This window comes from Gorilla gorilla, chromosome 22 (genome assembly GCF_029281585.2).
Source record: "Gorilla gorilla gorilla isolate KB3781 chromosome 22, NHGRI_mGorGor1-v2.1_pri, whole genome shotgun sequence".
Classification (NCBI taxonomy): domain Eukaryota; kingdom Metazoa; phylum Chordata; class Mammalia; order Primates; family Hominidae; genus Gorilla; species Gorilla gorilla.
The window spans coordinates 42,168,222-42,196,070 of record NC_073246.2 but is presented as its reverse complement, the minus strand read 5'-3'; the positions used below and the strand labels follow the sequence as shown (position 1 = coordinate 42,196,070).

The following is a 27,849-nucleotide window of genomic DNA, read 5'->3' as shown; positions in this document are numbered from 1 at the left end:
GTGAATTCCATCTCTGGCTGCTTCTTGTGTCTTGACATTTTCCCTTCCTCCTTTGTTATTTTATGGCCAAAGCGATCGTCACCTTGGCTCAGATCATTGTAACAAGCTTCTAAGCCCCTTGCTAACTTAGGCCCTAACCATCTTCTCAGTCTATCATATGTGGCAGCCGAGTTTCTATCTACCTGTAACACACAGGCTCACATTTATGTCTCAAAATTAAGAATTCTATATCTTGCAAGGCTGATGAGATTAGCTTACCAGGAATTTCCAAGTATCTACTATATGGTGTAGATAATTCATCTCTTCTCACATAGTTTATGACTGCCTCATTGAAAGTCTACTCTGTAATGAATCGCTGATCTGCTGGGAAAGATTCGGGGATTAGAATACCTTCAGATGCTACCTTTTCTAAGAGATGTGATACATATTAAAATCCTAATGGCTTATCTCAAAAAATATGCTTTCTTTGGGGAGATATGTTTTAAGTGAAATCATGTTTATGTTTTAGGTAGCGATGGTTCTTTACAGCACCTCACAACAGTCACCAGATAAGCAGTCACTTAATATCTTGTTTTTTATAGGCACACTAGAAAACCTTTATGGTACCTCACTGCAACTACTCTCCGTAGTCCCCCTTTGGCCCACCATGGTGCTGACTTCTGGCATAACGGACTATGTGTTCTCACCAGAATTTTGGGAAAAGTTCAGTCCCACATTGTATTCTCGATTGCCTTTAGGAGGTGCCTATTATTGCTCACTCTATCTCCTGGTAGAGGAAAAATCAACATCGAATGCTTTGACCAGTTCACATCCAAGATGAATACTTATATTTGATAATTACTATTTGAGACACAAATATATATTTGATCTAATTTTTTTTTTTTTTTTTTTGAGATGGGGTTTCACTCTTGTTGCCCAGGCTGGAGTGCAATGGCATTATCTCAGCTCACTGCAACCTCCGCTTCCCAGGTCCAAGCAATTCTCCAGCCTCAGCCTCCTGAGTAGCTAGGATTACAGGCATGCGCCACCACACCCAGCTAATTTTGTATTTTTAGTAGAGATGGGGTTTCTCCGTGTTGGTCAGACTGGTCTCAAACTCCAGGCCTCAGGTGATCTGATTGCCTCGGCCTCCCAAAGTGTTGGGATTACAGGCATGAGCCACCACGCCCAGCCTGATCTGTTCTTTAAATGGTGATTCTGATTCAATTTTCCATTGAGGGAATTTCTGTATATTTTTGATAACACAATCAAAAGCAAAATGTTCCATCCCTTTGATTTAGTCAAACTTCCTCCCTCGAGGCCAGTTTTCCCTAGTTCAAAGGGCTTTTACCTGTGACAAAAGCTCATTGATATGAATCAGAAAATTTTTCGGCACTGAAATGACTCCCTTAATTTGTCCCAAACTGCCAATAGTGTTTTCATTGTCCCATGTATATGAAACAGTCTTCATATTTTAATATTCATTAAAATGATTCAGTTTCTTAGAATCATACCTTTACTCAGTTTCTGGTCTAGTCTTAATTACTGGTGACATTTCTCTCTTTTCAGTTCCTCCCAAGTTTGTGGTTCAGCCACGGGACCAGGACGGGATTTACGGCAAAGCAGTCATCCTCAATTGTTCTGCTGAGGGTTACCCTGTACCTACCATCGTGTGGAAATTCTCTAAAGGTATGGAGTTACTTGATCTACTTGTTACCTGTCAAACGTTTGCTATGTTCTAAAGGATTAGATAAGCATTTCTAGATTTCCAGAGAAGTTCCTTGCAAGTAGATACGTATCTCTGTTTCCACCAAGCCTGTCATTCTCTCATAGACATTCCTAGTCATCCACCTGGGTGTTTTTATTCAGACTCACAATGTGTCTGTTCTACATAACATGCCCTTGGAAAGGCCACAAAGGGATGGAAGTCTTTTGTGTAGATTGTTTCAGCACTTAGGAAGTCCTGCCTTGCCCACCTGTATTACATAACCATGGTCTGCTTAGAGATCACTATACACTCGTACATGAAGAGATGTGAGTTTAAATTGTCAGAACTACTCATAGCTGGAAAACTATTTCCCCAGTATTTAGAGAGATGAGTGGGTTTAGAAAGTTAAAGATAATATCATTGATTGTTTTATTCCCCTTTTTACCTTAGAATATACACATTACACGTCATCTCCTTGGCATGCTCTTTTTAAAAACAAACATGCCCAATGTCCTATTGTGATTGTCTCATGTTCCCTGCTTGCACCCCTAATCATGTTTCCTCTTCTAATGCAGAACAGTAGCTCCTGGGTTTTAGGTGACATTGTAGATATTCGCAAGTAGAAATGTATGACATGGAAACGAAGAGTGGAATCATGTTAGACTTTGGAAAAACAATTTCTGTTCATTAGGGTGGCTTCTTCAGAACGCCTCCTTAACGGTACTTGCAAACATATTGGAAGTTCTCTTTCTTTTCTCATTTAGACACTTGAATTCAGTACTTTATTAGTTGAGGGCCAGATATGTACTGGTGAGATCAAATAATCAGTCAATCATGACCTTTTTTTCCCAATAACCTAAGACCTAGTATCTAGGTTTAATTATTGTGAGGTATTTGTATTTGTGTTGACTTAATCATCATTTATACTCTAGATGTTTCTTTTTTAAAATAGCATGTTGCATTTTCTCATTATGGAAGCAACAATGACCAAAGGAAAAATAAATGGTACATTTGTTGCAACCCTCCTGGCGTCTCTCTTTTGAGAAGGAAGGTAAAGAAGTGGGGAAGGGTGCTAGACACTGTCTGACTGGGAAAATAGCTAAATTTTTAAAAGTCCCTGAAGCAACTCCCCTGTCACACACCACATCCACTGTCCATGTGCAAAGGACTTCTTCAAAAATAAAATCCTGTTATTCAGAGTCTCTGCCCCCATGACTTTTTATTTCCTGCCGTATTTGAAGCTCCATTGTGCATTATTACATGGAAACAGATAAACATCATAAATTTAATTTAGTTTCTATGGAGGTGCATATTTGATATTATGGACATTTTCCATGACATTTGCCTTCTTCGACATTATTTTTAATGCTTGTCATTATGCAGGTGTTCTCTCTCTCCCTGAGGGTGTTTACAGTTTTCACTCTCATAAACACTGCAGCTAATGAACACTCCTGTATGTTAATTCAATGCGCATATGTGTAAGTGAAGTGAAAAGGCACCAGCGTATACAAGGCTGTTACTCTGTACTGCCCAAGGGCACTTAGGCCACCAACAGTATGGGTGGGTAAACGTGGCCCAGCATCCTCACCAACTAGATAACATTTTTTTTAAATAGTCTTTACAACCTGATGGTTGAAAATGCCCTCTCATTTTAATTTGCATACTTAGATTGTTAATGTTGTTTAAAATGTTTTATCTTATGTTAACAGACCACTTCTACTTCTCCTTTGGGAAATTTCTTATTCATGTTACTTGCACGCTTATCTCTATGTCTTATTTATTTGGAAGTGTTTCTACATAGATTAAATAATACTTTGTCTGTCTTGGGTGTTACTGACATTTTATCCCTTCTTACCACTAACTTAAAAATTAGGTTGTAATAGTAGCTTTTTTGTCTTTAAATTTCATATGCAATATCAAGTCATCAAAGAAAAAAATTAGAAATTGCAATTTTTTAAAAAGTTAAATTCCCCCCAATAACGTCACTCAAAGATGATTAAAGATAACTGCTGCAAACATTTTTTGTCTCTAGACTGTCAGTCCTGTCCCCAGGCAATTGCATACCCATAGATACACATTATACATTTTTAAAATTTTGATGATTGTTGCTGGCTTATAATCTTTCTTCAGTCAACAATATACTATGTATGTCTTGCCATAACAACAAATATGGTGCTTAATATGACTTTTTTTTTTTTTTTTTTTTCTGGAGACAGAGTCTTGCTCTGTCTCCCAGGCTGGAGTGCAGTGGTGCGATCTCAGCTCACTGCAACCTCCGCCTCCTGGGTTCAAGCAATTCTTCTGCCTCAGCCTCCCAAGTAGTAGCTGGGATTACAGGTGTACACCACCACGCCTGGCTAATTTTTTTGTATTTTTAGTAGAGATGAGGTTTCACCATGTTGGCCCGGCTGGCCTTGAACTCCGTGACTTTTTAATGTCTGTGTAATGTTTATTGTAGTACATCAATAATTACATTTATCTAATTACTTTAGTTAAGATTGAGTTCAGCCACTTAAATTCACAAGGGTTTATTTTTCTCGTAAGAGGACTCTGGATGTCGACAGCTCAGGACTAGTTTGTTGGCTTGGCTAAGTCATCAGGCACCAAACTCCTTATGTGTTAGGAAGAGTTCTGCCTCTCCTAGCAGCATTCTTCATCCTCAAACGATGGCCACCAAGCTATAGTGTCAACTTCCTTTCACATTTCCCTGTAGGAGGAAGAGCAAAGGGAGATGGCTGCCCCTCCCACACGAGTCACCTCCCTTTAAGGTCCTTTCCAGAAGTGCGTCACAGATCAATTTTGCCAGCATCTCTCTGGATTGCTGGCCGGGTCGCCCCTGGCTATAAAGGGTCCATAAGCCATCATGGACATAATGTGTGTTATTTTCCTAAGTCAGAGGAGATGTTGGATACCTGGCAACTGGATATCTCCAACACTATTGTTGAATGTCATATTTTTGGTTTTTGCCAGTTTTTCTTTTAGAAAAATATCATAATGGGCCAGGTGCAGTGGCTCACACCTGTAATCCCAGCACTTTGGGAGGCCGAGGCAGGCGGATCATGAGGTCAGGAGATCGAGACCATCCTGGCTAACACGGTGAAACCCCGTCTCTACTAAAAATGCAAAAAAATTAGCCGGGCATGGTGGCGGCCATCTGTAGTCCCAGCTACTCAGGAGGCTAAGAATGGCATGAACCCGGGAGGCGGAGCTTACAGTGAGCTGAGATCACACCACTGCACTCCAGCCTGTGCAACAGAGCGAGACTCCATCTCAAAAAAAAAGAAAAAAGAAAAGAAAGATATCATAATGACTTCTATCACATTTATCTTCGTATATGTGTTCATTTATCCCTGGGGATAAATTTCTATAAGTAGAGTTGCTGGCTCAAGAAGTAAATAATTTTTATAACTTTCGATATGTATTGACAATTTGCCAGCATTTTATTCATTTACACAACTCACCTCAGTTTGCAGTAATGTCTGTCTCTTATAACCAAAATAATACTAGATATTAGGCTTTTTTTTTTGACATTTTCCAGTCTGATAGAGAAATATTGTATATTGTTATTTTAATTATGCAGGCAGTAAATCTATTTCTTAAGAACAATTTAGCCTTGCTTATGGAACATATTTTCTTTCAATGAAATGATCACTAAGAGCTGAAGTGCAGCTCCCTCATAAATGACAAAACTGTATAAACAAAACGGATTCAGCTTGTTTCCTTGAGAGATGCAACAGTTTAATTCAGGGGAGGCAGAATTCCAGGGTAAATCACTGCAGTTTAAAGGTAGCTATTGTAGAAATGAAACAATCTTTGCTAAAAAAAAAAAAAAAGTCATTACATTTTTGACCTTGGGTCTAGATACACAAAGTCTAAGACATTCAATTCTCTTTTTTGATTTATTTATTTACATGAACAAATGAGGCCTCTTGCCTAAAAGAGATTTAAAAAAAAGAAAAATCAGGGCTTCATTCTGAAGTGGGTCTCACCTGTACTCCCAGAAGTCCACAGCTTAATGCCATTCTCTTGCATGTATGTCACTTATACTGGAGGGAAAATAGTTCAGGGCCATCTCCTTGTTACCTGCTGAGAAGCAAAGAGGGACTGCAAATGCGAGAGAATAGATGATGCATCAGCCTGGGGCCTGGCCTGGGCCTCCTTTGCTCTCTCTGGCTGTCCATAGAGTCTCTGACCTTCAGGGAAACTTGGTTGTGGGAATGTCCAAAAAGAAGAGTCAGAGCATGCCTAGGGGGTGACGCTGGAGGACAATGGGGAGTAGTTTGCATTTAAAATAGCATTGTCAAAATACCCCAGAAGTAGGGAAAGTCTGAAGAAAGACTTAAAGACAGATGAGTCCTGTGCTCCTGTCCTCCGAGGGAGACCGGAAGGTGAGGGGCCAGCTAGTTCCCAAGTTGGGGGGGTAGGGGGCGAGGCCGGGAGGGTGATGCCTGGAACGATCCAGAAACACCAAGGAGGACATTGCAGCTGTGGCAGAGTTAGTGAAAGGAAGTCCTGGGAGAGGAGACTCCTGCACTGGGTCCCCATCAGTCATTGTAAGGACCTGGCTCTGCCCAAGGGGGGAGTGGGTATGGTGAGCAATGAGAGTTGTGATGGTGATGCGGTCTCTTCAGCTGCTGCTGTGCTGAAGCCAGAAGCTAGGAGGCTAGCTGGGTAATTGGAGAGAGATGGTGTGATCTGCCTCATGCTTTAAAAGAATCACACTGGCATGCTGTTTTGAAAGCAGACTGTGTGGAGGACAGGGATTTCAGCTGGAGAGCTGTTCTAAGGCCTTGGCTGTGATGTGGCCGGGACCAGGGTGATGGCAGTGGAGGAGGGACAAATGGGTTCTGAATGTCTTTGAGTGATGGACTTACTATGGGTGTGACAAAAAGGGGAGAACCCCAGGCAGTGAGGAGTGGAAGTGCCGGTGACAGGACGACTCCAGGAGGGCAGACCTGTGGCTGGGATAAGATCAGGGTTTTGGGCTCCTCTCTTTGCAGATACAGCTGTCAATTTCCAGTATAAGCAATGATAAATTTTCTAAATATCCTAGATTTTGATGAATATTTTCTACATTGTCAGAGCTTAGACCCTCTATGTTCTGTTCTGCAGCCATATGCCCAACTTTTGCAATTGCCGGTTCCGTGTTAGACTGATTTTGTGCTCAGTACGAGTTATTTGGACATAGTGAAGAATATTCCAACCTCTTTCTGGTTTGCAATGGTTTGTTCCTTGCCTTTTTACGCCCAAAGGACAGATATTGGCGGCTCACACTGTCTCCTTGGAGGGAGCACAGACTGCCTGATTTCCCTGTAGAAGGAACTTAATCTTTTTGGTTCTGTGCACCAAAGAGCTGACTTTGAAGTCTGGTAATTTTTTTTTTCTTTTTTTATTTTTGTGATGGAGTCTCGCTCTGTTGCCCAGGCTGGAGTGCAGTGGCATGATCTTGGCTCGCTGCAACCTCTACCTCCCGGGTTCAAGAGATTCTTCTGCCTCAGCCTCCCAAGCAGATGGGACTATAGCCATGCACCACCACGCCCAGCTAATTTTTGTATTTTTAGTAGAGATGGGGTTTCACCATATTGGCCAGGCTGGTCTCGAACTCCTGACCTCGTGATCCACCCAACTCGGTCTCCCAAAGTGCTGGGATTACAGATGTGAGCCACCGCACCTGCCCTGAAGTCTGGTAAATTTTTAATCTATAATTTGGTGTTTTCCATTTGGGGTCAGTTTTCCCATAGATGTGGTGCATCTATTTAATATGTAGATTCAGGTTATTTTTAAAAACATTTTTCCCATGAATTGTATCTCTAAGTGTTCTCTTCCCTGCTTTAATTTTCTTCTTCAGGGTCTCTGATTTTGGTTCCATAGGATTGCCACCTAGTCTCTGTAGCTGTCATTTTCTCTCTGGTTTTTTAACTCATTGATTTCCATTTTAATTTGTTCGATATTTTTCCATTTCTGTTCTCCTTGTCTTTTCCCCAGCAAGGTCTGTTCTTTGTGCCTGCTCTGGTTCTGCCTTCACTGCTGTGAGTTTATATTTTTTCTCCTTCTTTCTCTCCAGCTCTGCCAGCTCACAGTTCACCCTTCTTCAGCCATGGCTTTATAGACAAGTGACTGTTTTATTCACAGTCTTCATCTAAGTCGTAATACCTGGTTTCTTGTTCTGTTTTTTTCTTCTATTTTGCTTATTGTATCTTTTCTAGGTCTTGGTTTCCTTTTGAATACAGTAGCCCCAAGACCCCCAGGGGATGACTGAACCTTGGGGAGCACCAAACCCTACATATACTATGCGCTTTCCTACACATGCATACCCCTGATAAAGTTTAATTTATAAATCAGGCACAGTAAGAGATTGACAAAAATTATGAGTACTAGAATAAAATTATTATTACAATGTACTGTAATAAAAGCTATGTGAATGTGCTCTCTCTCTCTCTCTCAACATATCTTATGCGGCTATACTCCCCTATTTTAAGACTGTAATTGACCTCAGGTAGCTTAAACCATGGAAAGTGAAAATGTGGATGAGGGGGAACTACTGTACTTACATTTGAAGAAAATCCATGTCCCCAGAAAAAGATTGTTTTGTACAAATGCCTGATTCCTCAGCTAACCCTACTTCTAAAATTCTAAGCCACATCAGGCCTGGGGAAGTGCCACCCACACCCGCCTGTGCACACTGTTTTCACTGATGGAGGCTTTGCTCTCACCTGTGACCCACTCTGCTGGGACTTCTGAAGTTCACAGCGGTGGCCCTGATTCCCTCATCTTCCTACATGCTCTTCTGCTCAATTACCCTGTTGGTTGCCCATTTACCCATTCTGTAGTTGGAAGTTTAGCTATTTTCTAATTTCATAGGAAATAGAGGTTACATTTTTCTAGGCTTCTCTCTCCCATTTGCTTTCATGTTGTTCCCAGGAAGAGAAGAAGAAATGCTGGTTTATGCCTCCATCTTCAAATATGAAATTCTATTGTTTATATACAAAGGTTCATTAAATTTGGACTTGATTTTAGTAAAATAAATAAAGTAGGAATCTAGAAGGAGGAGTAGAAATCATCAGTTAGGAGACTGGGCTATAAGTTCAAACCCCAGCCATAATACAACCCTGTCTGGTTGCGTGACTGCATGTAAATTACCTACCCCATATGAACCACAGCATCCTTGCAGCTGAAACAGATAAAATAAGGGGATAAATGTGATGATTTAGTAAGATGACTCACAGAAAGCATTTATTATGGCTTCTGGCACATAGCCATTAGTCGATACATATTAGCTATTATTAATATCATTATTGCCATTATCATGAACTTACATGGTTAGCCATTTGTCCTAAAACCATTTATTGAAGAGCCCAAACTTTTTCATTTGCGATACCTTATTGTCTAAGGGGAAAATGTGAATACTGGAGTCTGTGTTTCAGCCTTCTCTCTGTTACACTCAATTGCCTGTTCAGCACCATACATATTAGAAGTTTATCTCTTTCTATTTTAATATCTGTTTTGACAGTACTCCCCTTGTGACTTTTATTTTTCAAAAATGTCCTTTCTTTTTCTGCATGGATTTTTGTTTGTTCCTTCCTTCTAGATGCATATTAAGATAACTTTATCAAGTTTCAAAAAAATCTGGAAAATTTGGAGGATCATAAATTTAAAGCTTAACGTGAAGAATGCTGATGTCATTAGAATATTGAGTCTTCTCAGCCAGTACCATGGATAGTTCTTTCATGTATCCAAGTTTTTCTTTTATGAACATTAATAATTTTATTGCATTCTTTCCATTTGTCAGTGGTAGTGAATTTTTATAAGCTACGGCATCTGGTTTTCTTTTGTCCTCCTTGGTTTTCTGGGCGGAAAGGGGTCAAGAGCTGTCTACAGCCAATCTTTGTTGAGCTTGTCCTTATGTAGCTGTCCACATCTCTTTCTTCTCCCAGCAAGGGTAATGCTGTTCTTAATTTAGAGGAGTTTCTATTTTCCCCACTCTGTAGCTCATACAAAGGGCTGCAATGGGGTGTGACTCTATTTCTTCCTGTCTCTCTTCAGATTGTATTTCTCCCTGCGCCTTTTCCTGTGTCCTTTCTGCTCATTGTAGTTTCCCCAACTCCATATTTCCCTGGAGGCTCCAGAGAATCCACCATTATTTGGTGCACACACAGGTTTGCTTTTGCTCCTTCTTCTCCTACTGCCCCCAGACAAGCTGCTGGAGGCTGTCACTTCTGCACTCACCACACACAGTCCCCCAGAGGGCCTGGCTGTCCCTTACTACTAGGGCCCTAAAAGCACCCTCTTCTGCTCAGAGTCAGCCCACCTGGAGAAATCCTCCCCTGTGGTTATAGACTCATCACAGGGGGCAACAGGAACTTGATTCTTTTATTGAGAGATTCATAGAAATAAAACTAGGCACTCCAGACAGTTAACTAAACGTTTCCATGCAAGATGAAGGGGAAGACACATGCTGTGCTCAATACTGGCCAAACTGCTCAGGTGACCCTCTCTGGAGTCCCCTCCTACTTTAGGGGCGTGCCCTGGAATGGCTCACCTTGATCCTGCCCACAACTTCCCTCCCAATGTCCAGGGGACATCCCTGGGACCTTCTGTAGTCCTCATGGCCTATGTCTCAGAAGACCATGAGAAATATGCGGGAAAGGACAAGCCCAAGTCCCTCAAGCAGGTTAATTCTAGAGCAGGTTTTCTGCCAACACCAGTTTCAGACCTCTCTGGTGAGATGACCAAATCAGTCCCTTCCTCAGCAGTTAAGAGAGGGCTCACACTGCAGATCACCTGTTAATCACACTGTGATCACACTGCACATCATACTGCAGATCACACTGCAGAAGACCCTGCAGATCACACTGTGGATCATGCTGCAGATCATGCTGCAGACCACCTTGAGATCACACTGTGGATCATACCGTGGATGACATTGCAGATCACCTGCAGATCACACTGCGGATCACACTGTGATCACACTGCAGATCACACTGCAGATCACACCATGGATCACACTGCAGATCACACCGTGGATCACACTGCAGATACCTGCAGATCATACTGCAGATCATGCTTCAGATCCACCTGATCACACTGCAGATCACACCATGGATCACACTGTGAATCACTCTGCAGATTACACTGCAGGTCACCTACAGATCACACTGCAGATCACCTGTGGATCACACTGCAGATCACACCATGGATCACACTGTGAATCACTCTGCAGATTACACTGCAGGTCACCTACAGATCACACTGCAGATCACCTGTGGATCATACTGCATATCACACCAAGGATCACGCTGTGGATCACACTGCAGATCATGCTGCAGACCACCTTGAGATCACACTGTGGATCATACTGTGGATGACACTGTAGATCACCTGCAGATCACACTGCAGATCACACTGCGGATACCTGCAGATCATACTGCGGATCACGCTGCAGATCCACCTGCAGATCACACTGCAGATCTCACTGTGGATCACACTGCAGATGACACTGCAGATCACACTGAGGATCACCTGTGGATCACACTGCTGAACACACTGCAGGTTGTACATTCAAAAGATGAGTCTGGAAAGAAGCAAATTATCAAGAGACAGAAATTTGCTTAAATAAAATTCTCTTTTGTTTTTCCTCTGGGAAAGCAGGGGATTTATATTAAAATAGCTCAATAGGGAGCACGTTCATAGGGCCCACTTGGGATGATACTGAGTTTTCAGGTCCTCCAAGGCTTCTCCCCAAGTTCTGGTCCCTTTGTCCTGCTCTGTATACCCTTGCATGTTTCACTCTGCCCCAGCCTTGTGCCTGAGTGCCCCCAGGTTCAGTGTCCAAGGCATTTCGTCTCATTCTTTTTTTTGCCTTTTCTGCCATTCACTCTGACCTTGAATGCCAGTTCCACAGGCTTTGCTCAGACAAGTGTCTCTTTTGCATCCCTGTTCTGGGAAATTGGGTCTCTGCATTGTCTCTGACCCTTGTCTTGGTCATCTCCTTGGGACCAGTGGCTCCAATCCTGGCCCTATCTTAATCCTCTTAGTGTGGATCACCAGAATAAAACTTCTGACCACAAGCCTGACCTGGTGGAGGCTGCTGCCCTCCCACTGTCCCACCCCTGCCTGTGCATCTGCACACCATTCAGTGCTCTCACCATGCCCACTCCTAGACTCACCATTTGTCTTGCTCTGTGTTGTTTAGAGCACCCCAAGATTCCACACCCATGGTTTTGACCTCTTCCATGCCCTTCGTTTCCTGAAGCAGCAGTGATCCCCTGCTCTGCCCCAGTGCACTCCTCTGATCCAGGCTATCAAGTCCCGGCTCTCACCCAGTACCCCGATTTCCAATTAGGCGATAAGATGCAAGTATTGAATTAATATGGGGAAAGAATTCAAATAATCCAAAAAGGAGAAGAAGGCAACATCTCTCTATGACACACATGGTAAAAATAAACCCAAGTTCAAAGTCCAATATGGATCCCTCATGCACAACAAAAGGAGCTCTGCTTGTGTGTTGTGTGTTCCCCAAGAAGAGACAAGGGGCCTCACAAAGAAATAATGAGTTCTTGAAAACAAGTTGTAAGCTGAACAGAGAAAGTGAGTGTTCCATATATTGTTTTATTTTCTTCCTTTGATGGTAGGAAAAACCTTAGCAGAGCAGAAAACCTGCCTTCCTCTGTGCTACCCTAATCAGCATCTCAGTGGCCCTGGGAGCTGCTGCAGGACCTCTGCAGGGTCCTCACCTAAGGAAGTGTAATTACCCTGAGCCTTGGTGGAGCCACCAGGACAGTCAACCCTGGGGCCCATCTTGCTCTTCCTTTCTTTATTTTTCAGCACTCCTCCATCTTTCCTCCTCATTTATTTCCTGGGAAACTTTCTGGAAGCCTTCTTCTAGGTATAGGCGGTCACACTGAAGACAAATGTTTGGGGGGCTCTTGCTCCAGGGAAATGGTGGCTGGAGACCTTGAATGGTAGACACTGCTGCAGGGCTCCTCCCAGGAGCAAGGCAAAGCACTGGTGGAATCTGCATAATTGAGCCACCTCAACCACTTCCAATATCACATGACCCCTTGAGGAGTGCCGAATTGTGTTCAGTTCATGGATCAATTATCTGATAAGTGAGTGAAGGGCCAATTCCCTCTGGCTGATAAAAAAAAAGGATTCTTATGTATTAGTTACATAATTACATATTAGTTACAGAATTAGACATTGAAGTGCTAGTGGACTAGCAAGTTGTAACAAATCCTGATTAGACACTAATCTAGACCATGGAATTTCCATTGTTTTCATTGGATAGCCTTCTTCAACATAGAAATGAAGGTATTAAGGAAAGATGACTGGATTGCACAGTGGACACAATTATGTGCAAATTTACAAAAGAAGTAACCTGGATGGTGTCTCAGTTAGGGCATGGTGCGGTGTGTTATCAAGGAGGGATTTAATAAAGGGAATTAGGGGCATGCAAAATCCTTTGAAGCGTGGACAAACTGCGCGGCCCTTTAAGCACCTGAGAAGTGTAGGAACTAAGATGCTTCTCCCATCACTGCTAACAGCTGCTTCTAGTGCTCAAGCAGTAATTTGTAGTTCTCCCACAGGCAGCCATAAACCTGATGTTTGGGGTTGACCCATGCATCAATTTGCTGCTTCTAAAGCAAAATAATGGCTTTTCCACCCTTGCACCTTCAAAATTGTTTTTAAGTGCCTCTCACTGGTAAAATGTAAACCAGAATCTAGTAACAAAGGAGCCAGGGAATGTAGTTTTCAGGCTTTCAAGCCCTGCAATTTAGGGCAGAGTTTAGAGGGAAAGTGGTAGTGCTAAAGATCAACATACAGCATCTGACACAAACTTTCAGTGTCATAAATATTACCTGCACAGTGGTGGAAGCTTCTTTCTCAGGGATTGGAAATAGCTCTCCAGCCTGGAACCAAGCCAGTAGTGTCTCAGGACTATACCTCTGTCCACTTCTGGATTCTTCTTTGTAACAGAACTCTTCAGCACTCCTTCACTGAATAAGCATTGTATTTCAGCTACTAAACCTGATTTAGGTGCAACTGCTGTTGCTATTCTTGCTTTTTCTCTTATCTTTCCATTGCAACCTCTATCTTTTTACCCAATGCTTTCCTGCAATCCCCCAACTATTCTCAGAGAGGAAACCCCCCTTCCTAAAGAAGAAAAACAAATGCATTCTTGAGGAAAACACCACTCTCTCCATAAGGATGAAAGGGATTGTGTTTGATTCCTTGGTGAAAAGAAAGAACAGCTTACCGCCTGACCATTGTTGTGCAAACCATTGGTGAGGCTAAAGAGACCTCCTTTCCATGGTCCTGCGACTCTTCAGTCTTATTTCACCCTACAAGGGGACCTCTCTGGATGAGCTCATTGACCAAGCTCTCCTTGCATGCAGGCATTTATACCCACATTCATACAATCTTGTTTCACTTTATGTGCACAACAATCCTACATCATATGTAAATGGATTATTCTCCTTATTCATATATGATGAAATTAAGGATGCAGAGAAAATAAGCCACTTGCTGTAAGGCATGGGTAGTTTCAGAGAGCATGAGAACCTAACCCTTTTGACTCTTATCCAAGTGCCCTCTCTACAGACCAGCAAAGACTTAACAGTGAAGGAACAAAAATGAAACAATTTTCTTATTTGCTGCTGCCTTCAAAGTGGGCTTATTTGGTGACAATCAGCCGTTCTTTTTCCACTGTCCCCATACTCTCAGTCAATGTGAACACAGCTATGCATATATTTGCAATAAATAAGAAAGGTGACCCAGTGTTAATATAACTAGCAATTCAGTATGTGCCTTACATAATGCTTTAACATTTTATTTTCATGTAAGGGAGCATTGAAATTGTCCCCACTTGACCCCTGCTAGCCACAGAAAATTGACAGTGTTTTAATTAATGACTGCTGGTTACCGCATTGTATCTTCTAGCTAATTACCTAAAGTGCTTACCTTGTGCTAAGAAGATTACAGGATTTTACATATTGATGCTGTGGGTTAAATTTTACTCTTTAGAATAAAGCTGAATCTAAAGTAGATGACTGATAAATAATTCTGTCAAACCCTGGCGAAGTCTACTTCCCTCAAATTAAACAAATGCTAACCCTTGGAACTGTAGTCCTCATAGTAGATGAATCGGTTGGCAGTGTGTTCACTATTATTCCGTTTAGTAACCACAATTATATCTTCAGATGCAATAACCCTTCAACTTAGGTTCATTTTTCTGATGAAGAAAAGATTTAATGTTTTCTTAAATGCATTTGAAACTTTATTTCTATCTTCATTAGGACCTTTTAGTAATAAAGAAACTTACCTCAGTCTAGATAGGAATAAACAGATCATCCTTTTCTGCTATTTAATTGAGACAACTTAGCATTGTAGTTAATTTTATGTTGTGATTCTTTAATATAAATGTTTCAACTATTACAAGCATTCTTCTGGTGAAAATTATTTAAGAAAAGGAAAAAAATGTGTTGTTGACATGGATATTCATGTAAATTTTTCAAACCATACCAGCATGTTATTTGGTTTTCAGTTTCTTAAATACAGTTTTATATAATTTGAAATTTTTAGATTACCTATCTTATGGTTATATTTTTTCAATCCTATATTTGGTTGAGTTTTCAGGTTGTGTGTATTGGACTAAATCTATTCTCAATTTACAGTCAACTTTGGGAGCGACATTAATAGCCTTTACTGATTTTCAAAGTGTGTTACAAATTTAAGCACTTAAGTAAAAGTTGAAGGCTTTTTCCTTAATTTTAACTTCCAATAAATCTATTATCCTCACACTAATGAACACAATATCCACAAGAAGTAATTTGATAATTTATAAAAACCAAATTCTTTAAAAATGCAGTCTAATTTTATAGGAGAAAAAAACATGATTATCTCAATATATGGTTAAAAACTAGCTGATAATATTCAACATCCTCTTCTGATTGAAGCAACGAGAACAAAAAAAGAGTTTTGTAAAATAATTGTAAAATAACTTACAAAAAATTGTAAAATAACTTCCTTATAACCCAAAGTGCTTTGGAAAATGAAGAAAAAGACAAAAGCTCAGTAGAAAAATGGGTAAGGGATAAATGGGCGGTTTACTAAAGAACAAATACAGATGGCCAATACATTCATGATGCTCAAAATTATCTATAAACAAAAACAAACAAAAATACAAAAAAATCCGCCAAAATGTGCAAATTAAAATAGTGATGTATAGTATTGATGCAGACTTAAAAGATTAATAGCATACATGTACGAGGAAAAAATTAACCCTCAGCTAGCACTGAAGGAGATAACGTTTGTACATTTTTAAGGCAGTTTATTGTAAATATGGTAATATATTTTAGGATTTGAATATGCATCACCTTTGGTCCAAAATTCTTCTCCCTGAATTAGGCATACAGATTGCCTACCACTATATATTTCTCTCCACTGATGGACTGATTGATGAGTGGAGACATTCGTTGCAACATGGTCCCTATTCTTGTGGAATGGGAAAGACAGAGAGCCATATAATCTTAAAATTATTAAATAATTAAAAAGAGAATGTTAAAATGCACAACAATGTTGTTTGCTTACTATAAGCCATACCAATACATAGTTCAAGAACTTCAGTGCTTCTACCATCCCATAATGAAGGTTCTATTATTATTTCCATTTTACAAGTTAAGAAGCTGAAATATTATGTAACTTACCTAATTTTACACGTTAGGAATCTATTGCTTTGTAACAAATTACCCCAATTTAGTGGCTTAAGCTAGTATACATTTAATAGCTTCCCATTTCTGTAGGTCTGGAATGCATGTGTGGCTTAGCTGAGACCTCTGGTTCACAGTCTTCCCAACACTGCAGCCAAGGGGTTGGCTGGGATGCAGTCATTTCAAAGCTTAGCTGTGGGAGGGTCTTCTCCCAAGCTCACTCCTGTGATGGTTGATAAGCTTTAGTTTCTTAGACTGTTGACTGAAGAACAACTCCCAGTTCCTTCCCATGGGAGCCTCTCCACAGAGCAGCTCACAACATGGTAGCTGGAATTCCCCAGAGTTAAGACTGAGAGGGAGGGAGATAGGGAAGAAGAAAAAGAGATGGGAGTCATGATCTTTTTAGCCGTAGCTCCTCGCCCAGTATTTGTCACAGTACAGGTGCTCAGTAATTAATAAAGTCTATTTGCATAAAAACAAAGGATACATTATTTTATGTTTAGAAAATATTAGAAAGTCTGTAATCTCTCTGAAGGTATTTACTTTTTTACTGTTTGAATTTTTGACAAAAAATTCAGATTCCCTAATCCAAAATTCTCATGCTTTAAATCCCAATAAGTAAACTAGTAAATAGCTTTCATTAATTATTTTTCAAAATCAACCACTCTTATACTGATGTATTTATTTTTTCTCAGGCATTTGAGGCCAAGCACAATGGCTCGTGCCTGTTATCCCAACACTTTGGGAGGCTAAGGTGGAAGGATCAATTGTGGCCAAGAGTTTCAGACAGTCTGAGCAACCAAGCAAGACCCCATCTTTACAAAAAATTTTTAAAGACCTAGCGGGGTATGGTAGTGTCTGCCGGTATTGTAGTCCCAGCTACTTGGGAGGCTGAGGGGGGAGGATTGCTTGAACCCAGGAGTTCGAGGCCACAGTGAGCTATGGTGGTGTCACTGCCCTCCAACCTGGGCAAAAGAGCAAGACCCTGTCTCAAAAAAAAAAAAAAGGCACCAAAATCTTCTGTGAACTTTCATATGAATTAAGGTTTTTTTTTAAATTATTATACTTTAAGTTCTGGGATACACGTGCAGAATGTGTAGGTTTGTTACATAGGTATAAATGTGCCACGGTGGTTTGCTGCACCCATCAACCTATCATGTAGGTTTTAAGCCCTGGATGCATTAGGTATTTGTCCTAATGCTCTCACTCCCCTTGCCCCACCCCCTCACAGGCCCCAGTATGTGATGTTCCTCTGCCTGTGTCCCCATGTGTTCTCATTGTTCAATTCCCACTTATGATTGAGAACATGAGGTGTTTGGTTTTCTGTTCCTGTGTTAGTTTGCTGAGAATGATCGTTTCCAGCTTCATCCATATCCCTGCAAAGGACATGAACTCATTCTATTTTATGGCTGCATAGTATTCCGTGAAGCATGTGTGCCACATTTTCTTTATCAAGTCTATCATTGATGGGCATTTGGATTGGTTCCAAGTCTTTGCTGTTGTGAATAGTGCTGCAGTAAACATATGTGTGCATGTGTCTTTATAGTAAAATGATTTATAATCCTTTGGGTATATACCCAGTAATGGGATTGCTGGGTCAAATGGTATTTCTAGTTCTAGATCCTTGAGGAATCACCACACTGTCTTCCACAGTGGTCAAACTAATTTACACTCCCACTAACAGTGTGAAAGCATTCCTGTTTCTCCACATCCTCTCCAGCATCTGTTGTTTCCTGACTTTTTAATGATCACCATTGTAACTGGCATGAGATGGTATCTCATTGTGGTTTTGATTTGCATTTCTCTAATGACAAGTGATGATGAGCTTTTTTTCATATGTTTCTTTGCCGCATAAAAGTCTCATATGAATTAAGTTTTAAATTATCTACATTATACAAGTTGCTGGTATAATTCTGAATTTTGTACATTTGATATTTCCAAGGAGGGAGCAGATTTAGGGATAAAAATGGTTGTCCTTTTAGTCTCACTTTATAAAATATTCATTAGCTCAAGTGAAGGAAACATATTGAAGAGATAATAAAATACTGTTATGTTTTTAAATGTTTTTATCCCTGACTTTGAATTCCTTATGAAAAGAAGAATTTTAAAAACTTTTTCTACTTAGAATCATTTTATGAAAATTCATATTTTAGATATGTAATAAAGAACTAATGCAAACATGTGAGTTTTGTTAGTAGATGTTCCCTCTTCTAAATGTACAATTATCCTACATTTACATTTCTCTTAATTACCTTTAAAACGGATATCAGAAAACTATGGGCCACAATTCAAATTTGGCCCACATCCTGTTTTTGTTTTCGTAAATAAGTTTTTTAGACTATCTTATTTCCTCATAATGATCACCAACATTTATCACTATATGCTAGGACAAAGATCAATTCTTCTCAGATTCAGTATTTTTGAAGACTCCTCCTCCTCCTCTTCCTCCTCCTCCTTCTTTTCCTCCTCTTCCACTTGTTTTAGAGACAAGGTCTCACTGTCACCCAGGCTAGAGTACAGTGGAGCTCACTGTAACCTTAAACCCACCTCAGCCTCCCAGAGCATTAGGAGTAGCTAAGACTACAGGCATGACCCAACATGTCCAGCTAATTTTTAAAATTTTATAGAAATGAGGGCTCACTCTGTGACCCTGGCTAGTCTCAAACTCCTGGTCTCAAGTCTTGCCCCCACCCTGGTCTCCCAGAGTGCTGGGATTACAGGTGTGAGCTATCATGGCCTGCCAATAAGTTATTATGAAACACAATCATGCTATTTTGTTTCTGTATTTTCTATGGCTACTTTCATGATTCAGTAGCAGAGATGAGTACTTGTGACAAAGACTGGATGACCTGCTGAATTTAAAATATTTACTCTCTGGCCTTTACAGAAAAAGATTACCAACCTCTTCCTGAAAATGTTAAGCATTTTTATTCATGAACATGGTATAACTCTCTAATTATTTAGGTCTTATTTAGTTATTCTCAACAGCTTTTACAATTTTCAGTGGGCTGGTCTTGCACATATTTTGTTAAATTTATTCTAAATATTTTATCGTTTTCTGCCAATATATTTTCTTTTTAATTTTTATTCCCAATTGGTTGTTACTATTATACATAAATAAAATTGAGATTGATTTTTGTATATTGATGTTGTATCCCATGACTTTGCTAAACTCATTTTATAGTTATACCAACTTTTTTGCTTACTCTTTTCAATTATCTATGTAGAAAATCATGTTATCTGTCAGTAAATACAGTTATATTCCTATCAATCTACATTCGTGTACTTTTATTTTCTTCTTATTATTTTTCTTTTTTTTTTTTTTTTTTGAGACGAAGTCTCACTCTGTTGCCCAGGCTGGAGTGCAGCGCCATGATCTCAGCTCACTGCATCCTCTGCCTCCCAGGTTCAAGCAGTTCTCTGCCTCAGCCTCTCAAGTAGCTGGGATTAGCAGGAGAATCACTTGAACCCAGGAGGCGGAAGTTGCAGTGAGCTGAAATCGTGCCACTGCACTCCAGCCTGGGTGAGAGAGAAAGACTACATCTCAAAAAAAAAAAAAAAAAAATTCAGGTTGTCCTTTGTCCCCTCTAGCAGTTCCATTTTGATGGGAACCACCTGTTGTGGGGATTCTACTTGATCTCCTTATTCAATGTGTAAGGTCCCCTTAGGTACCTTATCAATTTCTTTTGTCTCTTCAGTGGGGCTAGAGACAAGTTGCTGAGAAATCTAAACCAGAAACACGGGAAAGGAAGGCACAGCCACAGTCTCTGCCATTGTGAGCTCGAGTGAGACCAATATACAAGTTGTCATTAGGGTATGGAGACAGCAAGAGGAAGTGTCTCCCATTCTCCTGTCCTCAGATGCAAAGTCTGAAGTTTCCTGCTTGAGGCCTGTGGAGACGTCTGACTTGTTCAGCTCCCGTGTAGGTTCTTGGGCCAGGAAGCTAGCACCTTCTCTCTAGAACACATCTTTGACCCAAACGTTGAGCTTCCTCCAGGAAGATCCTCACCCCAGAGCTTTCCCCTCAAGTCCCCAGATACTCAGGCCAGAGAAGAAAAATGCCCTGGGAGAGTCTTTCAAGGCCTGAATCCCATTCTCCCAGCCCACCCACCTCCTCCCGGCCAGAAGCAGGCAGCATGGCAGGTTCATCCAGTCAGCATCTTCCCAGAACTCTTCTAGGACCTTCATAATCTGTTTCATTATTTCTGAAATCCTTTTTTTTACCCAGTTGTATATAAATCCTTCATATGAGTCATACCACATTCATTATAATAGCATATCATATCTGTGCCATTCCCTCCTTGCATGGAAGCACTCTGAGGAGAGAGGTGTTTTAATTCTGTGCTGTCTTACTGCACTAATCTGATGTATTTATTTAAATAACATTAAATGATATTAATGGTGTATTGTGTGTCTAGACCGGAATATAACCATCGTTAAAGAGAAACCTGCAATATTCCTATTCTCTTTGTAGCCTCAGACATGTGCAGTGAGCAAAGACTTCAAATGCCATGTCCCTGGAGCACTCCTTGTTTACATTCATATTAAGTCCCTGGGAACACAAGGAATTTATTTAGCACCATGAGAGTTGTCTGCTTCTGTGGTTGTTCTACTGTGATTTCTTTGAATAATTTATCAGCTACTTAACACTCATCAAATTTGGCTTTTTATGTAGAGAAACTATCTGTAAGTTCTGTTAGTTTTTATCTCAGAGTCTGAGATACTGTCATTTTAAATAAATGCTTTTCTCTCTAAACAAGAATTTTAATATTGGAGGAAAGAAAGAAAAACCTGGTGTATCCCGTGACTGCCTTATGGGATCAGTGTGAAGCGTCTCTTTATGAGTCTGTGTGTACTTGAACTCCTTGTCTTCCCATACTTACTCTCGTTTGCATCATTGCTCCTCTTTCTTTTTCTGTCTCAGGTGCTGGGGTTCCCCAGTTCCAGCCAATTGCCCTAAATGGCCGAATCCAAGTTCTCAGCAATGGGTCGTTGCTGATCAAGCATGTCGTGGAGGAAGACAGTGGCTACTACCTCTGCAAGGTCAGCAACGATGTGGGCGCAGACGTCAGCAAGTCCATGTACCTCACGGTTAAAAGTAAGAGAGAAGAAATGCTTCGTTTTACCTAGTTTAAATACATAGGTCTCTGGGGGCTTCCTTTTTCAATTGTCTCCATACATACCTGTTTAAAAGCAACACAAAAGAAGACCCATTGGTGTGATATAGCTGGGTTTAAAGTTTTGTTGTTCTGGAAACATGATTGAAGAGGATGGTAAACATCCAGCTAATTGTTGACAGTGTGCCCAGGGCCCCTTGTGTGTGGAGCATGAGCCACATTCTTCTCTTCCTTTGGTTCTCACAGCCGTTGGTATGGGCTCTGGGCAACCTAGCAGATGAGTAGGTCTCTGCCTTTAACACCCACATTGCTACCCTGTTGATTTTCCTGTGGAAAAACTCAATACATGGTCTCAGATGTGCTCTTTACAAAGCCTTTTGTCATGCATTTTATTATTTGCAAGCTGTCTTGTCCATGGATTTCCTTTTAAGGATCATTTTAAAATCAAGTGACTAGCGAACAACTACAAGACAGAAATGTGTAAGACTAGGCTTAATGCTGGCGCTGCTGGCCCAATATATAGAAAAAGGTGCGTTATAATGAAATTATTTTCATACATTGGTAACTGGCAACCAAGGAAAGGATATAAAGTGAATAAATTTTACTGAGTTGTGCTTATTAACAAAATGATGGTGCATCTAGTTTACAGTGAATGGCTTATGCCCATTTATGGAATTTTCCATTGAATGAACTGTGATTTCTTCTTGATTACAAGGCTTTATTCAGACTCCCCTCCCACTTTTTTTTGAGGCAGAGACTCACTCTGTTGCCCAGGCTAGAGTGCAGTGGTGCCATCAAAGCTCACTACACCCTCGAACTCCTGAGCTCAAGGGATTCTCCCACCTCAGCTTTCTTAGTAGCTAAGACTACCGGTGTATGACACTGAGCCCAGCTATTTTTTTTTTTAATTTTTTATAAAGATGAGGGTCTCACTTTGTTACCCAGGCTGGTCTCAAGCTCCTTGCCTCAACTGATCCTCCCCTCTTGGCCTCCCAAAGCACTGGGATTACAGGCATAAGCCACTCTGCCTGGCCCTTGGATTTCCTCTTTTTTTTAACTTTAATTCTGCTATGGATAGTTTGGAAAAGTCTCTACTGTATGATTTATTAGAAGAATGAGATTTAAAAGTGGCATTCAGGGGTGTGTGTATTTGTGTGTGTGTGATATTGAAAGGCTAGCTAAACAGACAAGTGTCCATCCTAACTCACGAAGAATTTATTTTAGTTAGTCCACTGTTTCCAACAGAACAGTAAAAACATCCAAGTGTTTATTTATTAAAGTTTTATATTGTGAAACGGATTATAATTGTGAAATGGGGTTGTTTTGGAATATATTTTGCACATACTCAATACCTAGTTTTTGACTTTTAAATCGTATGCTCTGGAGGAAACGATGTGCAAGAATTTGATAACAAATTGTGGTGCTGTTTAAATCCAGAGCTGAAATGGTAATTGTTAAAAGTTATAAAGGAAACCTAACATCTGAGGAGCAATGTTGACCAGAGTCGGTCCATCTTTCCCCAATGAAAGGGGTGTATTTTGCAGTTATTTTAATCGATTTTAAATGCATAAGACAATTTTTTAGTCCATAAACACATATCTAGGACTCAATATATACAAGACCCTATGAAGGATACAAGTACAATCAACCATGGGCCTTACCCTCATGAGTGACAAGCCTCATGTTTTGGAAGGGGAGATAACCAGGAAGAAGATAGAAGCCACTGATTACAATGCAGGGTGAAGAGTCACATGGATCACGTCTGTGACATTCAGAGGAGGGTGGAAATGTCAGCTTGGGGGAATTAAGGAAAGCTTCATGGAAAATAGGCTTCAAGAATGGACGATGCCCCCGCATGTCCTCTCTCCAGATCTTGGTACTCAGTGGTAGTTGTGCAGCATCAGGGAGGGCTAAGGAGATGAGGTGGCCCCTGCCCTCTAGGAGCTTTTGCTCTCTGGGGATAATTGAGTGGGTATATGTCCAATTCCTGTCTGGCAGAATACACAACTGGTGGAACAGAGCCCAGAACACCAGGGTGCATGGAAGAGGGTATGATTTGCTACTGTTTGTAGAATCAGTGACCGTGTGGAATGAACTGAATGTCTGTGTCCCTTCAAAGTCCATATGTTGAAATCTTACCCCCAGTGTGATGATATTAGAATCTGAGGCCTTTGAAAAGTGATTGGGTCACAAGCGGGGAGCCCTCAGGGATGGAATTAGTGTCCTTATCGAAGGGACCCCAGAGAGCTTTCCTGTTCTCTGTTTCCACCATGCGAGGATATACAAGAAGGTGGCAACCTGGAGGAGGATGCTAGAACCTGCCCCTGCTGGCAGCCCCATCTCAGACTTCCAGTCTTAGAACTGTGAGGAATACATTTCCGTTGTTGATAAGCCGCCAATGTGTGGCACTTTGTTACAGCAGCCCCAGTTGACTAAGAAACTATGGAACGAAAAGCTGCAGCATCTGAGTTCGGTCTTAAAGACACAAGGGCCTTCAAAAGGCAGGACTGTTGAGGCTAGAGAGGATATTCCAGGGACAGGAGACAGAGAAGCCAGATACAAGAAACTGAAAGACTCTAGGCAAGAGTAACTCTCTGTTCGAATGCTCTACAGTACATGGAGGAGATGGGGGAGGAGAACATTTAAAGTGAACACACTTCAAAGAGAGATGGTAGAGTTGGCCAAATTTTAGATTCTTAAACTAATACAAGCTAGTCATGGATAGGTGGGTTTAAATAAGTTAAATGCACCTCTTCATGACTGTTTGTATTAGTTTATCTCTCTGGGCCTAGAAAATAGGAAGAACTATGCCACCTTCATAGAGTTATCATGAAAATTAAACAGGGTAACACATGTGAAAACACACTGTAAGACATAAAATATTCTAAGTAAGTATTCCAATACATACATAGAGTAAATGATTCTTTGGTTGGAAAGAAAGAGAAAATGTATATTGATGGCACAGTGCATAGGAGCATTTCCAGAAAGTTATTCTGAAAAAAAAATTAAAAGGCCACAGGCTAGGAAAAGGGAAGAAGAAAGAGGACCTCCATGGCCCATGGGGAGGTATTTTCATCCTTGTCTAATACTCACCCAAAGCTCAGCCCTGGAGTGGTGTCTTTAGAAACTCTGATGGCCAATGTCTTTTGCCTAACCCTAGTTGTTTAAGAACAATCAGTAAAGTGTTTTAGGATCTCAAACTGAAAAAAAAAATAAATATAAAGGAGAGTTTACTGGTCTAAATAAACGCATTAAGTACTCTCCCCTTCCTATAAGTCATTTTAAAAAATGGGCTGCAAATATTTCTAAATTCAATAGGGGAGACCTTGCTGTCTAATTGGATGACGTCAGGAAATTAAGACAGCTGCTCCTGCAGCAAGTCTGGACTCCAGGATGGCCTGGTGCTGGCTGTAAACATAATTTAAAGACCCAAACTCTACGGATGGGACCTGCTTCTGGGGACTCACTGTGAGATCCTGCGAACCCTGCACGGAGGGTTTCTCCTATATGGGAAATTTTCTTACTGCTTTCAAGAAACATCACTCCAAAAATAAAGCATTTTAACAATAAACACCCACCACACACACACACATCTTTTTGTTGTTGTTATTGAATCAAGCATAAGGAAGCCACAGGCAAAGAAGAAAGCCAGCAAGCATGTGTGGAATTGTCATGGAAAGCAATCAATGAGATGGAAGGTTACTGCATGCAAATCTTTCCAGCTCTGTTGGGGTTCCTGCCTGTGAGTCTACACTGTCATCACAATTCTGGTTTATGTTTTACCCAAAATAATTATGTGAGATAACGATTAGGAGGCTTGGCAGAAAAGGCAGAGGGAGTAGGCTCTGCTTGCAATCAAATTTGGCCTCTGGTGATGACATCCTGCCCTATGCTCCAGGCCGATCAGGGGCTACAGAAGCTTGCCACTTATGTGCCCCTTTCCCCAACCAGGAACTGTTTGAGGCCCAGGGAATGACTTTATGTTAAAAAAAAAAAATAGCTCTGTCAATCGAGGAAAATAATGAGACAAGTCTCAATCATTTTAGGATATTTATTTGCCAAAGTTGAGGATGCTCCCAGGAGACAGGTCTATTCCTTTCTCCGAAGGTGATTTTGAGGGCTCCACATTTAAAGGGGAAAGGACGAGATATTGAGAAGCACACAGCTTTCACATAAACAAAAGGGGCAGAGGAAAACTGTGGGGAATGTGCATTTTACATATCGCAGACAAAATGGGGAGGGGAACGTTCAGTTATACATTTGTGTCTGGTGGGCGGAGCGACTGCACCTGTAAAGATAGGTTATCAAGTTGCATGGCCATGGGGAAGCTTTAACAGCTCACCAGGAATTTCCTTGTGGGCAAAATATGAGGGAAGCATGTAGCTTTTCATCTTGTAGCCATCTTGTTTAGGAACCAAAAGGTGGAGGCAGGTTTGCGTGACCCGGTTCCCAGCTTGACTTTTCTCTTTGGCTAAACAAATTTGGGGTCCCAAAATTTAATTTCCTTTCACAGCTCCAAAACCCACTGAATCTCTTAAATGGATAGCCGTCCCTAAGGTTTGTCTCAGGTGCCCAAATTACATCCTCCCCGCTCCCAACTTTCTGCCACTGGCTGATCTGAAGCCTCGTGTTTCCGGGAACACTGGTTTCAGCGTGAACCTGTGGCCCACAGTGAACAAGCCGCTCTGCTTTTGTGAGCTGCTCTGCATAGGTCCTTTCTGATCCCTGCATGCAGGACAAAAGAGCACCGCTTATCAAACAGGAACAGGCGCTTCCCTGGAGAGTCAGTTACTCTTGGAATCTAATGAACCCCCAAGCTCCCAAAGTTAGCCCGTGGGCTCCAGTCCAGCCTAGGTAATGTGGTCTCCCTCCTCCATGCCGAATCCAGGAAGGTCTGTGGGTCGCTGTGCCCATCAGATTTCTGTACTGTCAGAATGCAAGTGCACACATGTGCATGCACCAACTCACTCAGCTCTGACCTGACCGTCTGCAGGGTCTTGGCTATTTCTGGACAGATCTCCATGTTATGATTTGACCTCAGGCCACTCTCAAGCCCTGCCATTGCCAGGGCAGATATGTTGGGCCTGACATATAATAACCCATCTCCTTTTCTGTTGAAAACATGTGTATCTATGCCTGGATAATCCATAGTCAACCTCTTTTACTTTCTGCCCTCACCCACTGCCACCAGGACCCACAAATCTTTATCCTGACCCCTAATTAGCTAAATGGAAATCTCCAGTCCTGGTAGCATTGCTCTGTGATACTTCTTGGAGGAGGAAGCAGCCCAGCCCCAAGCTGCCCCCAAGCGGCCCCCAAGCTGCCCCCCATGGTGAAGCTTTGGCCACCTTGAATTAACCCCACATGTTTCCCAGGCTCCTTGTGATCACTCAGTCTGCTGAGCCAATCACCTCCCACCAAGCCCCTCTTCCAACACTGGAATTAAAATTGAACATGAGATTTGGGTAGGAACACAGATCCAAACCATATCAATCATCATTTCTGAATTATAGTTTAAGGCCTTCCCAAACATGACAAATTAGTGCCTGAAATAGAATATGAGGTGTCCCAGGTTTGAGAACACCCAGCTTATGCACTTTCCTAAATTCAGTCACCAGCACCCCCAGCAGTCCTCCCCCAACAATTTATCCTGCACATATGCAACACTCAGATCCCTCCTGCTTCACTCTCAAGTCCAGTTGCCAGATACGTCTGCAACTTTGCTGGGAGTTTTTCCAAGGAAGGAGTCTCCCGCAGAAGCTTCAGAGGGACTGCAGCTGTGCCAGCACTTTGATTTTGCACTTCTGGCCCCCAGAACTGTTTAAGCATAAATTTCTGGAGGCAGAAGCAGAGAATGGGAAGAATCCAGGGAACATAAGTGTGCTGGAGGGGACATTGCTTAGTGAAGGAAACCCCTCAGCAGCTGCTACGCCCTTGGTAGGGCATCCTGAGCTCCACCCAAACATATGCATTTCACTTCCTAAGTCAGCCTGAAGTTCCACCAGCTAAAGATTCTCTGGGGTAAAAAAGGAATTTGTAAAACAGGAGGGTCCATATAGCAGATGCAATTTGATCCCTGCTCCAGTTTCAATTTCCCTCCTTTCTCTGTGCTAAAAATTGAATTATTTCCCGTCCACCCCCTAGATTTGTATGTTGAATTTGTAACCTCCAGTACCTTACGTGACCATATTTGGAAGTAGTGTACTTGCACCTTGCAGATATAATTAGTGAAGATGAGGCTCTACTGAAGTAGGCTGGATCCCTAATCCAATATGACTGGTGTCCTTATTAAAAGGGGACAATCTGGGTGCAGACACAGATGGAAAACATAGCTGGG

General features: G+C 41.3%; 1 protein-coding gene across 1 annotated transcript in view; it reads left to right on the top strand.

Moving 5' to 3' along the window:
- DSCAM (DS cell adhesion molecule) overlaps nucleotides 1-27,849 on the top strand; it is an 836,416-nt gene that overhangs the window by 549,131 nt on the left and 259,436 nt on the right. The window contains exons 10-11 of the mRNA XM_063702725.1: nucleotides 1,549-1,668; nucleotides 21,320-21,493. Coding sequence (XP_063558795.1) covers nucleotides 1,549-1,668; nucleotides 21,320-21,493 — 294 coding nt within the window. The remainder of the gene's footprint in view (nucleotides 1-1,548; nucleotides 1,669-21,319; nucleotides 21,494-27,849) is intronic.